General features: G+C 46.8%; 1 protein-coding gene across 1 annotated transcript; it reads left to right on the top strand.

Annotated features, from left to right (window-relative positions):
- Nucleotides 1-5,884: 5,884 nt before the first annotated feature.
- On the top strand, nt 5,885-7,339 carry EV420DRAFT_1485640 (uncharacterized protein; the record flags this gene model as incomplete). The annotated part of the gene is made up of 6 exons (XM_060470263.1): nt 5,885-6,179; nt 6,261-6,419; nt 6,520-6,684; nt 6,716-6,921; nt 6,971-7,070; nt 7,254-7,339. 6 exons carry the CDS (start codon nt 5,885-5,887, stop codon nt 7,337-7,339), a joined length of 1,011 nt encoding a protein of 336 aa, XP_060323978.1.
- Between the last annotated feature and the right edge of the window lie 6,748 nt (nt 7,340-14,087).

Genomic DNA, 14,087 nt, shown 5'->3' with positions numbered 1-14,087 from the left:
CACTCCAAGATGGAATAGCAACTTTAAGACACTTCAATTCATTCAATACTATAGGTGACTAAGCGACTAGTAGACACTTCGTCGAGGTTAAGCACAAAAGCCTTTAATTGGGGCACTAGAATATGGACTAGTAGGTCACAATCACGGGGATGGCTTGCCTGCCGTGCGAGGCTGCCCCTTCTACTACTTATATACTACAGAGACAGGTACAGAATAAATATAAATAGATTCTTTAGGGGTAATATTGGTAAGGATATCTTGGCTAGTCATGAATTATGGTGAATTATCACGCAATAGTTGGTCTAGCCTGTTCTTTCTGTCGGATAGCGGGTCGAGGGACTCTGCTATTGGGTCGTTTCCACACCCTTTGCCCAGCGGTGCTCCACTAGTGACACAGCTATATGAATAGTCGGGTAACCATTGAAGAGGCTCTGTGCATGCCAAGCTAGAAATGCACTAGCATATATAACACTAACACACCCACACTCACACTCACACACACACAAACCCTCAGTAGTTCAGGGGTGATGTGCGATACAAGCACACAATAGCAGTAGTATTGAAAGAATCCTTGCACGTTACAATATAATATAGCACGCTTAGCAATATAATAATCTTCTAAGTCCAAATGCTTTTGGAACAGGAGGTGAGCGACAGAATCGCTCAGCCTCAAGGCAAAAGTATAATTTCGCAAGCCCCCAAATGTTCTACAAGAACGTATAACCCTCAAAATACGTCATGCGCAACACACAAGTGTCCACAACGTTTCACAATACACTTAACACGACTTAAAGCCTTGTGCTCCAAGCAGAAAACACTTCAAAACCCGTTCATAGATCCACAGGGTTCTAACCTATGCGATCCAGAGATACACAAACACAGAAAACACGTCCACAAGCCACAGGGTTTGAACCTATGCCACTCGGGAATAAACCAAAAAAAACCTCAGAGATTACTGACAAGCCAAAGGGTTTGAACCTCTGCCACTTGCAATAACTCAGAATTCACAAACAAGTTCCAAAAACACAAATGCACATTCAAGTTATCACAATACAATATTCTCTAAGTAGAGCGCAATCAATTACTGTACTTTACTCGAACAAATCAAGTGCGCTCGAGGAAGGCATGCCTTGCAAGCTCTCAAAGTGTTCAAAATAATTCTAAGTTCAATAATATTCTCTCGCTCGAAGCTTCAAATAAAATCCTTTCGTCGTACACTAAGCACGCTGCTTCATAGTACAACTGCAGGGGTCTGAGAAACTTGCTAACTACCTGTAACTACCGCTCTTATATTTACCATTAACTATATGAAATGTAAATACTGAAAATAGACAACACTCCACCTCGGACTCCCTTCTCTTGCATGCCGCATCAGCCGTAGTGATAGTAATCATTATTTTACTCAGCACTCCGTGTCGGTGCGCGTGCTACCGCTGTTTTCTCCACTTGGCAAGGCCTAGCCTCATCGTGCCATGTGGCATGTGTCTTCTTATTGGCTCCACGGATTTAATTACAGAGCCACGCAACTTATCTAGTGAGCGAGTTTTATTTTATTGGTTGCCATGCAACCATTTCTAGTTTAATATTTCATATGGGCAGCGGGTTTTATTTCTCTCCGGCCGAGAACTCCTTAGAGTATTCGGACTTGTTGATTCTTCATTCAGGATGATGTTTCTCGGTGATTGCCTGATCGGCAGGGTTCACGCATCATAGATCAATGTAGCGCGAAGCACCTTCAATATATTATCTTCAGTGAATTTAATTGAGTGATACACTGTAGAGGAGGGCACAGTGTGTGTGTATAAGCACTGAGACTGCACACTTAAATGACACAAGTGTGCCGCTCTAAGTCTAAGCCATGCGCTCTACTCATATTATTTTTATTATAGTGCTTTCTGCCTCAGTGTGTAGCGCTCTATGCCTTACATGCACTCTAAGATTATTCACGGGGCACACATACGTTTGCATTCCTAGAATTCGCAAAATTACATGTGTGAACGCATTGCACGCATGTCACCGTGCCTGTAGCAACTGCTCAATCGTGATCAGGGCGCAGCCCAGCTATACTAGTGCTGATTGTATGAGATCTGTATCACCCTAGCCAGATCTGGGCTAAGGGTTATGCCTTTACTGGTTCATTTCTAAGTCCTTTCAGAAGTGCTCACATGACTAGTCATCCTGACTTAGGCATTCATGCCCAAATCGGTCCACTCGCGACTGAATAGTCAAGATCTGTGTGGGTTCTTACTTCTTGTTTGGGCACTAGCAGCTGTATTCTTTACTAGTGACCATATTTTACTAAGTCATACTAGCTTTGGAGGTGCTAGTCCGGTCGGCTGGTAGGGCTGACCCACTAGTGGTATCATTCCTAAGTCCTGACTTGACTAGTAGCATGCTAACTTGACTATCAGTCCGAAGTCTCAACTATAGCCCTTGATATACGACTAGTATAGGATAGACCTGCAACAGTATTGTTATAAAATCGCAAAATCTAGGTGTGAACGCATAGACAGCGTATCACCGGGTCACTTGAGACATGGGTGCAGGTTGGGGTTATGGGTAGTACAACAATGGTTGCAGGACCTGCTGTGATGTGTCTGGGTGCACCTGGGTCAGGAACCATGCGAGACTTTACACCCAATAAAGTCAATTATGAGCAACACCCTCAAGTCACACTAATTACAATCAAGGAAGGAGTGGTACCCATGGTAACAGAATTTGTAGAAGTGATACAGAAGGTCCATGAACAGACAGTGAAGGTATTGGAAAAAGCTGTGGAAACAATGAAGAGGGAGTATGACAGACACTGGAGAGATGCAGTTGAGTATCAGTCAGGTGACAAGGTATGGCTAGACTCAACCAATTTGCACCTTCCCTGACCAATGAAGAAACTTGGCAACAAATGAGTTGGTCCTTTTGAGATGCTTTCCAAGCATGGCACCTCAGCCTACAAGTTAAAACTCCCCACCACCTGGAAGATCCATGATCAGGTCAATGAAGTTCTGCTCACCCTGTATCATCTGCTGGAGTTCCCAAATCAGGAACAACCACAACCACCACCCTCAGACCTCATAGACGGTCAGGAAGAGTATGAAGTGGAGGAGGTTGTGGATCAAAGAGAGTGAACAGTTGGGAGGGGCTGACAGAGAAGGACAGTTATTGAATACCTAGTCAAGTGGAAAGGGTCTTCAAGGGAGGAAAACTTGTGGGTCAATGAGCTCAAACTTGATAATGCTTGTGAGGTAATCAAGAACTTTATACATATCTTGTACATCATGTCACCACCTGCCACTTGGTGGGATCCAAACTTCCCAGCACAACCAGAATTGGTAGATGAGTGGTCAGATACCTTGTCCATCCCCTCAGAATTTGACCCAGACCTTGCCAACACAGTCAAAGAATTCTTCACAAACCCTAGTTTACATGCAGTCAGGATGACTGCCTTAACAGGAGGGGTAATATTATGATTTCCTGCTATCTTATCTTATCAGCAGCATCTATCTTCATCTAATCCCCTATCTTAATGCCCAGACTTACTAATTTCCTTCCTATCATCAGACATGTTCACATTGTGTGGCCTTGGGTCTTTCACTGCAGCTCACAACTATCATCTTGTATCTTCTGTTCTACTTGTGGTCGCCTCATGTATAGTGGTTCTTGTACCTATTATTAGCATAGCCAAACATGTATATAAGTAGCATGACTGATGGCCTTAAGCCTCAGTCTCAAACTAAAGTTTATTCACCCAATATCTTAGTCTGAACTCATTCTCAATCCACTAAGCATGCACACTACTGGAACCTACTTGCAAACTTCACATGTGATTGGCCAAACACAAGTCACACATTGTTGTTTGATCTTGTTTATTCAAATCAGTCACTAACAAATGGTTGACATGAAGTTTGGTATGCCTCCTGCAAAAAAGGACACATTCATGCCTGCAGTAGCTCTTGAACTCATTGAATTACTCTGAGAGATCACAGGTCTGGGTGTCCTCATTGAAATTGACTAGCCATTCATTGTGTGCCTCCATTGGACCTCCACCATATTGAACAGCTCCAGCTGATGTGCTTGGTAATGGGCAGCATGCAAAATGTGACAAGTGTCTAGATCATAAATTTTAGATACTAAATTACATACACACACACACACTATCACCAATGTTTATAAGTTTGAGGGTGAGTACAATGGAAGCACTTGTGATACACTTAGATCTTGATAATCAATTGGGTTTTGTTCAAAAAGCAACTTCAATTCTGTTCTAGGTGTGTTTTTACACAAAGTATGCTAGTCCGTGATAGCAGGGTTTTATGAACTTGTTTCATAAGGTATAGGTGAGCAAGTTATACTCATTTCAACGTCGTTTAGAAGAGCTTCTAGCAGACACTTCAATCAATCAAATAACCAAAGACTCAGAGGCCTACAAAGAACACAAAATCACTCTAGAGTACACAGACTCAACATAGAACACACAGGTTCTGACTTCAAGTACGAGACTTGCAAAGAGTACACAGACTCTAGAGTACCTTGTACTCAACAATCGTTCGAACTTAAAGTGTTCTAGGGCTTATTTCACTTCAACTAGATAATGTCTTTTGGCTTAGGGTTGATGCAGCACATCTAGATCACTTAACTTGGAGAGAGAGCATGAGGCCTTTGTCTGCAGAACAGTTTCAATTAACTAGCAAGGCACAAACATGGGGATGGATCTTCTTCCTACTCAACTCTTCTAGATTACTGTAGTTGCCCTTACAGATTGACTTTGGTAACTTAATTCACTTCAGTCGAGGATATGCAATAAAACCAGTGAATGATTAGGTAGCTATACAGGCTACTAGCACAAATGTGGGGGGAATGCTTTTCTGCCATTATGCATCTAGTCACTGCTAATTTATATGATTCTTGTTCTATGTATAGGAGCCTGTATCTACAGTAATTATGGTACGAGCTTTGGGATTAATACAAATGGTGAGTCACTATTCTACAAGGATCATGCCATTCAATAGTTTCTATTCAGTTTGACGAGACAGCTCCAGGTTACTCTGTCACTGAGGAGTGCCCTACTGGTCCATGGGAGCTCCTTCTACCATCTGCAAGGCTTGCCGCACACTATTTGTATTGAATACTGCAGTTTGCGCAGGATCTTGAGGATGTCACCACCAATTATGATTGACCACAGGCCTGAGATTATATTCTGTTGATCACTGCATGATCTAGGTGAGCTATCTCGGTACCCAATGGGGCTATTCATTCTTCCAAGGTTATTTCTTTCATAGACTGAGTTCATCTTGAAATCTGATCTGTTTCTTGACTTAGCAATTCTTCTTGATAGGTTCTTTCCATGAGGCATCTAGTTCATTCTGTTCTTCAGCTTCTTGGGTTTTGTGCTTCATACAGACAAGTCCCTGAGATCTGACTGTAATAGTTGTGTTTTAGATAGGGCTTAGCTTGGCATATTGAAGGTTGGTAGAATTGACTTGTCGAGATGTCATTTCTAAGACCATTCTATACTGCCATACTCTCTCTCTTTATGTAGTATTTAGCTACCAGTGCGAAGCCTCCACTGTAGCTCTCTGTACCACCTGTAGACTGCATAAATTGATACAAAATTGCAAAATCTATGAGTAGCCTGATACCAGGTGTGTAGGAGTACTTAATCTTGAAGTACATGTTGTAGCTTAGACCAAGTTATATTGATCAACTACGTGATGTATACAAGATAAAGACTACTGCTTATCAATGCTGTGCTATGATTATATAGGGCATCGGTGAAGCTGATGCCAAATAGAGCTAAATGAAGGACTTATAGATGCTACTCGTTATATAGGTCAGTACGCCCCTTACACCCCCCCCCCCTGACCAGACCGAGTCATCAGTCTAAAACATGTCACTTGCTCCTAGCTCTTGGTGCAATGTGTGTCTTGTCCAGGCCATTGATCAAGTCCGATGCCATGCTACCGTCATCCACAGAATTGTCCCGCATGTGCTCTTCATCAGCCATGCCGTTAAGCATGGGCTCCGAGCTGGTGTTTGCGATTTGAATGGACGACTCATGCGATTCAGGCAGGATCATATTAGAATCCTCATCAGTGATGTCATCTGTGTGACTCGCAACCGTTGGGGTGCCATTAGGGGTGGCTATCGATCTCAGGGCGGTGGGCAGAAATTCATTCAACCATGTAAATATACCGCTCTCCCCTCTCAGCAGTGTGTATTGGTTTTCCTGAGTTGTTACTCTACTACTTGGTTGATGTTTGTAGCGCTCGTAGAAGAGCAGTGCTCGTATGCAGTGGGTGTCTCCCACATCTGGCAACCACCATCCTCGGAAGTCGTCTGCAATGCATGGTTTGCCATATCATCTGATTCATTCTTGGCATTGCTCCTCCAAATCCTGGTAGTGAGCACGAAAATGTATGCTGGTATGTTGGTCGATCCATACCATCGCCCAAGGGTTGTAACGCACTAACTTGGATTGAACAACATTTGCCTCTAAACTGTCACTCGCGTTCGGTGATTCAGTTGTCAGTTGTGAAGAGGGCGTTGCAATCACTAGGTCAGAAACGATAGTCCTTAGTATTGGAAGCAGGGAGTTTCTGCGTGAAAAGTTAGGAGTGTATAACTTTAGCCGAAGCTGGGGTGTAAGACCACAGCAAGGCTCGTTTAAATACATTGTGGTATTTACTAGTATGTACCACTCCTACGTCTCGGTGTACAGTGTCCCAATGCATTGCTGTCTTCTGGTCGTATGGGACTTGGTATAGGAGAAGCTCTCCTGCGAGTGAGAAGGCAAGCACCTGTATGGTGCTTGATATGGTAGAAGCGTATTTGCGAGTCAGAGGGATGGTGCTATCCTTGGACGAGCATATGTGGATCCCTGTCATCCTAGGAGAAGCCTCCCTGCAAATAAGAAGACTGGCGTTCGTATGGTGCCATCCTCTGAGGAGTATACGTGGCGGCTTATCTATCCTAGGGTGTGATCAGAGTCGACCTAAAGAAGCGTGACTGGGTAAAGGAGGGTCAGGCCCATAGTTGTGTGATCAGATCTATGGGCCATCAAACAGATCATGCGTGTGAGTGGTGATTCAGGGACCAATCAGGTGTGACTGATGGTTGTGTTGTGGCAATGCTCCGGTGATGCGGTGTGAGTGTGGTGATGTGAGAACCGCTCCTGCGAGTAAGAAGGGTAGCATCCGTATGGCGCTACCTCTCACAATGTATGGCAGCAGATGTTAGCCACCAACTCTACAAACTAGATCAAACGAGGATTGCCACTCGCACTTCGGTGGATCGATACACTCACAGGCCTAAGGATGTATGGGATGAGCGGGAGCGAACTTAGATAGATGCGAAACACGGAGTTCGAGTTGGGTAGATTAAACCTTAGCCGAAGCTGGGGTTTAGACCAGCTGAGGCTCTACTTAAATACATGTTGAGTAACCTAATAATAGTACTGTGAGAGTGAGTCCATTGAGATCGTGCAAGAGTAGCATATGTCATAAGCAAAAAGATGTAAGAAAGAAAGAAAAAAAGAAAAAGAAATAAATAAACCGTAACATTACCCCTCCCTTAAGATTCATTCGTCCTGAATGATCCGTCAGACTCGTATCCCAAACCGCTGACTGACTCGATACCGTTAGGAAAGTCGAGGTTGTTCTCGTCATCATCATCCCAATTTTCAATGACTCATTGGAGGAAGTTTACGTCCGACTCCTCATCATCCAACGGAGGGTCGAAGAGGATAGGAGGATTATGGTAGGGTCTCCCCTCTCTTCTTGAGTCCTCAATTTCCCTGGCTCAGCAGCGAAGGTAGGAATCTCTCACTCTGGGATCATTAAAGCGAGGGTCCGCATTTTCTCTAGGTTTTGGTCGAGACGGTTCATATGCTTCGTCCAGGTGTTCTCGCTTGTACTGTTCATTCTTCTTTTGAAGTGCTTCATCCATGGCCTGAGAGACTTCCATGATTAGTCATTGGAAAGATGAGGTTGTTGATGTGGGGCCTGGTTTGTGCCCCATGGGCATTCCGTCTGATGCATGTGCGTCTCCGACCACATTGATGTCTTCTGAGTGTCGAGAGCATGTGCATTGGGAAGATGGAACAGTAACGATATCAGTTAAACATGGAGTGTCCAGGTCATGGAATAAGGCGAGGTTATTGGACAGTATCTTGTCATCAATACCGACCATCTTTCTGTTAGGTAGAACCTTCCATTGGACCTTTTGTATACGAGCCTCATATTTGTTTACTAGGGCTTCTGCATTGGCCATGTCGGACCTTTTTACCCAGGAGTTTTCTTCTGTAGAATAACCTTTCCATTTGACCAGGTATTCAGTTATGGTCCTGTGATTTCGTCCCTGGCCGACTACTTTATCCTTTTCATCGACTATCTCCTCTATCTCGTATTCTTCTTTGTCGTCAATTAACTCCGGAGGTGGCCTCTCTGGTTGTGGCTGGTTTGGGAACCCAGGGGATTGGTATGGCATAAGTAGGGCTTCATTGAATCGATTATAAATCTTCCACTTGGATGGAAGTTTTAATTCATATGAGGATGCCCCCTTTTTTGCTACTATTTCGAACGGTCCGACCCGTTGATCGTTGAGTTTGCATGCTGGTCGAGGAAGTCGAAGGTTGGTGGTATCCAGCCAGACTTTATCACCCTGGCTGGTACTCAATTGACGGCCTTTTCCCATTATCGTAGCTACGTTTCATTGTTTCGGCAGCCTTCTCGAGCGATTTCTTCGTCTTCTCCTGAACCTCTTGAATCCCCTCTACCAATTTGGAAGTGGCAGGTACATTCCCGGGACGTTGGGCAGTAGTGATTACTTGCCCGTCCCTTCCAAAGACCACCTTGTACAGGGAGAACCCTGTCGCTGAGTGTTTTCAATTATTGTGGGTGAAGGCAGCCAAAGGCAGCCATTCACTCCAGTCGTCTTGTCTATATCCTACGAAAATCCGGAGATAATTTTCTATCTCCTGGTTGACCCTCTCCGTCTGTCCGTCTGTCTGAGGGTGATATGCCATGGATGAGTTACCGGTGATGTTGAGAAGAGCGTAGAATTCTTTCATAAATTTGGATACAAATATTGCTCCTCTGTCCAAGATAACCTTTTCTGGTAGAACTCCATAGGGTACGTAAACGTGATCCCATAGGATTTTGGCGAAACCTAACGAGGTGAGTTCTTCGGTACAAGCGATCGGGATAATGGTTTTTGAAAACCGATCGACGATGACCAGGATCGAGTCATACCCTTTGGAGTTTGGGAGTTTGGTGATCATATCCACGGAGATGTGAGTCCAGGGTCTGGTAGGTACTTCATTTGGATGAAGAGGGGCCCATTTGGGCCTCCGATCCGCTTTGGTCCATTGGCAAGTCTCACAGCCTTTCACGTATGCTTCTACATCCCGGCACATCCGTGGCCACCAGTAGTCTCGTAGTATGAGCTCTTTGGTTTTCTCGATTCCCGGATGCCCCGCTGTGACATGGTCGTGTTTAAGGGCTATGATCTCCCCCCGGAGTTGTCGGTCCACTGGAATATATATTCATCCATCATAGAGCAGTAGGCCCTCTTCTCTGGTGATCCCTTTCTCGTGATTGAGGGAGTTGGAGATCCCTCTATCCCACTTCCTCACGTCATGTGTGGCTAACTTGATTTTTTCATGCAACTGCTCTGCGGTAGGAAGGACGAGGGCTCGAAAATGCTCTGCTTTGAGCACAACGATATCCCAATTGTCCTCCTTTCCCTGGTCATGATCAACCCTCCTAGATAATAAGTCCGCTTTTCGATTTTGTGCCCCCGGCTTGTGATGTAAGGTGAACTGGTATTCAGCCAATTCCATGACCCATCTCGCCTGTCAACGATTAAGCTTCTGGGGCTTGCAGAAGTATTGGAGGTTGGAGTGATCTGTCCATATTTCAAAGTCCTCCCGAGCCCCCATCAGATAATGCCTCCATTCATCCAGGGCTATCATGATCGCTAAGAGCTCTTTGTCATAAATTTCGTAGTTTCGCTCGGTGGCTGATAGGGACTTGGAAAGGAATGCTACGGGTCTCCATTTATCATCCTGCTGTTGGGAGAGCACCACCCCAACTGCTCCTTCACTTGAGTCCGCCTCTACCCTGAATTTTCCCCGATCCAGGGGTATCGCTAGAACTACATCCTCCTGAAACAGGTCTTTGAGCTTGCTGAAGGCGGCCTGTTGCACCTTTCCCCACGTCCACTCTGTCTTCCCGGTTATGGTTGTAAGGGGCTTCATGTGTTTGCTGTAGTCCCTTATGAATTGTCAATAGAAGTTACAGAATCCTAGGAAGGATTGTAGCTCCTGTTTCTTTCTAGGAGTAGGCCACTCCAGTAAGCCGGCAATTTTCACGGGGTCCATTCGGATCTTTCCCTCGCTGATTATCACCCCCAAATACTCTGTCTCTTCCACTTCGAATTTGCATTTTTCTGCTTTGAGAAATAATTTGTGCTCATGGAGTATGCGCAAGACCTTTCGAACGATTTGTTTGTGCTCTGCCCTTGTCTTGGATGCAATGAGAATGTCGTCCAGGTACACGGTGACTTCCCCGGCGACTATTAGATCTTTGAATATATCATTCATCATCCATTGAAAGGTCGCAGGTGAGTTGGTGAGACTGAAAAACATCACCAGGGGTTCGTACAGCCCTCGATTAGTCCTGAAGGCCACTTTCCACTCGTCTCCCTTTTTGATATGAACATTATTGTACCCCCACCTTACATCCAGCTTGGTGAAGTATTTGGCCCCTTTGAGCTTGTCCATGAGCTCCCCTATCAATGGCAAGGGATAACGGTTTTTAATCGTCATTTCATTAAGCTTGTGATAGTCCTGGACCGGTCTAAGTTTCCCATCCTTCTTTTTTACAAAAAAGAACGGAGAGGCCATGGGGGATTTTGAGGATCGAATTCTTCCACTGGATAAGTTTTCATCCAGGAATTTATCGAGCTCCTCCTGCTCTGTCGGGTTAAGTGGGTAGATTTTACAATCTAGACTGGCATTCGCATTTGGGATTAATTCAATGGCATGATCCCACAGTTTGCAGGGTGGTAATTCATCAAAGTTCTCTTTTGCAAAGACGTCCTGAAACTCCCAGTACTCTTCTGGTATGATTTCTTCGAAGGATTGCTCCTTCTTTTGTGCGTGGGCTTTGGCAGCCAGTTCGTTGGCCTTTGTCCCCATGGCCCGAACTTGAAATGCCTCCTCAAAGTCCACCACCAAAATTGTGTCTCCTTCCTCATATTCCTCACCCCACCGGGCAGATGGATCCTCGTCAGGAAGTGAAAATGGTATCTTTCGACATCCACATCTGGCCAGCATAATCGATCCCGTCTTCCAGTCTATAAGGGGGTTGTGTTTTTGCAACCAGTCATGCCCAAGGAATATGGGGGTGCTTCCCAGGTCCATGACTGCCAAATCGATCCTTTCTGAGTGGTCTCCGATGCACAGGCGCACGTTGGCATACTCAGTGATATCTCCTCCTTTGTTGCAGGTTCCATCTGCATTATAGACCAGAGTGGGTTGGGCCGCCTTCCGGACTCTGATCCCATGATCTCGGGCCCAGGTCCAATCAATGGCACTCCTGGTGCAGCCGCTATCCACTAGCGCCTTGACAGCATGGGTGTCTTTCGTGTCAAGGGTTTCTAATTGAAGGTTTATGGACACATTATGCCCCTTTCTCCCTCAGATATACATAGGTGGTTTCTTCAAATCCTCTAGCCACTCCCACTTGTCTCGTGCCTCTGATGAGGTCTCTGGCTGCTCCTTGAGCGCATCTATCAACTCCGTGGTTACCTCTCCTTTGCGAGCGGGATGGACCCACCCGTTCAGGGTGGCGTGAGCCGTGGAGTCATTTGTAGATAGCCTGAGTGCTCGCCACCTCCAATGAGCTCCAAAGGGTTCATAGTAATTGTCAACGATTTCCCGGCGGTTGGTGAGAGTGTCAGCATGAATGGAATGGGACCTTCCTCTATGCGTGACCAGAATGTCGGAGAGAAGGTAGGCCTCTTCATCAGGGACTTCTTCGACCATTACTCGGAATGCTTGGTCTTGACCTTGTGGAGGCATTTGGTCACCGGGCCAAGAAGGACCCTTAGGCAGCATTTGGTCACTGTTCAATGAGGGGGTGGAGGAGGGCTCGCTGCCCTGTGTTCTGCCCTGGCCATGGGTGCTTGTGCTCTGTGTTGTAACCTCCACAGTTGATCCATACTTATCCTCTCTCAACCCCGTGGTACTCCTGATGTCCCTTCACGGACGCACACATGTTGGCTCCCATATTGCAAGTTCTGCTACTTCTCGGAACCTCGTCATGAGATCCTCGGTGAATTCCTGCCATGATGGCAATCTCCAGTGTCCCTGCTCATCGCGGTATCGGTAATACTGGTCGTTCCACCATTTCTGTGCGTCTCCTTGTAAGTATGACTGAGCGAACGTAATCCGATAAGGATTCTGCCCGGCTGAGTTGAGGGTGTAGTACATGGGGAATACCTGGAAGTAAAGCTCACAATGATGGAGGTAGCGAGTAATATCTGAGGATACCCCAGTGAAGTATTCGGGTTGCGTGATTAGCTTGGGTTTTACATCATTCCAGGGATTGTTCACCGCTCCTGGGGCGAGTTGCCATGGAGGGATGGGGTCCAGTGGTGGAGGCGGTACTGGGGGTATTGGAGGATTCGGGGGTCTTGGTAGCGACTGGAGTCTTGGGTTGTTCCCCGGGGATGGGTATCCTTCGGGCCTTGATGGTGCCGGGGGCAGTGGCCCTACAGGTGGCTGCAGCAGGGGAACAGTAGATCCCTTTCCTTTGTCAGGATTCAAGGGTCCAGCTTCCGCATCGTTGGCCCATCCATCATCTCCTCCTCCTCCTCCTGCCTTGAGCCTCGTTCCTGCCAGCGGGTTGGACATGGGCATGGGTTGTTGGTAGGGTGCGCACCTGGGTCGTGGATCATCCAGGTTACACATGTTCCATACCTTTGCGGCCCGATGCCAGGCATCTACCTCGACAATATTCTGCATCAGATATAGGTCTCCAGCATGCCTGGCATCGACGTAGTCTTCTCCTGCCTCTGTGAACAGCCATTGAGGATCTTGAACCATGTCTTCTGCCATGATCTTGTACAGCGTTTCCCACTCGAGGATTGCCATCACGGCCGGCACATACTGTACCGACCTAGTGAGAACCACCTTCACTTGTCTCATTACTTCCCCAGCGATGGCGGAATTTGGCAGCCTCTTCGGCATTCCACTGTCGACTGGTCCTGGTTGCCCAGGTGGGTCCTCCTCCCTCTCGTTGTCTTCTCTGCTCTTGGGCTTGCCTTCTCCTCCACTCGGAAAGGTCAGAGCAGTCCTCATCGAGGACCTCAAAGAAGAAGTCCTCTCTCGCCTCTTCGAGGCGCTCGAGGTCATTTGTTCTATGTGATGCTTCATGAAGTTGAAGCTCTGCTGCTCCGAATTCTTCGACGGGCCTCATCGTCGGTGGCGTCGGGCTTGAGGGGAAGTTGGTACGGGAGGTCCTGTATGGCCTGACGTTCGGTGTTTCGGGTACGTGCACTGCTCGTTCTTGCTCTGTCCATTCTGGCCTCTCCTTCTGGGGTGACCCTGGCAGCTCTAGGGTCGAAGTTGGACTCGACAAGCACGTGGTACTCTTCAGTCAACAGTCGCTGGTTGAAGGGGATGGGGGCAGCGAACGCTCTTGGTGCGACTGACGGGGCGAAAGAGGGGACTCCAGGGAATTCATCGGAGGGGGTACTTCCTCCAATGTCATCGGATGTTGAATCGGGGTGAGTTTCCTCAGTATCCGGGTTGTACAACTCAATGGTGTCCCAGATATGCTGCTCAGTTTTGGCAGGGAGGGTAACGTTCCACGGGACGGGGGTGTCCTCGGGCCCTGCAGCTTGGGTTGATACTCCGGCCACAGAAGCCTCTTCCCGGGTGAAGACCCAACTTGTGTGGGGGTACCACGCCACAGGGATCCCCTGCCACTCTCTTCCGCCGCCTGGCGCAATTCTTCCATTATAGGGGTCTGCGCTAGCTGGACTGGTGGTAGTTGCGGCAGAGGCCCCAAGGCCGAGCTCTCCAC

Source organism: Desarmillaria tabescens, assembly GCF_030435595.1.
Source record: "Desarmillaria tabescens strain CCBAS 213 chromosome Unknown EV420scaffold_70, whole genome shotgun sequence".
Classification (NCBI taxonomy): Eukaryota; Fungi; Basidiomycota; class Agaricomycetes; order Agaricales; family Physalacriaceae; genus Desarmillaria; species Desarmillaria tabescens.
This window is presented reverse-complemented; position numbering and strand designations above follow the sequence as displayed.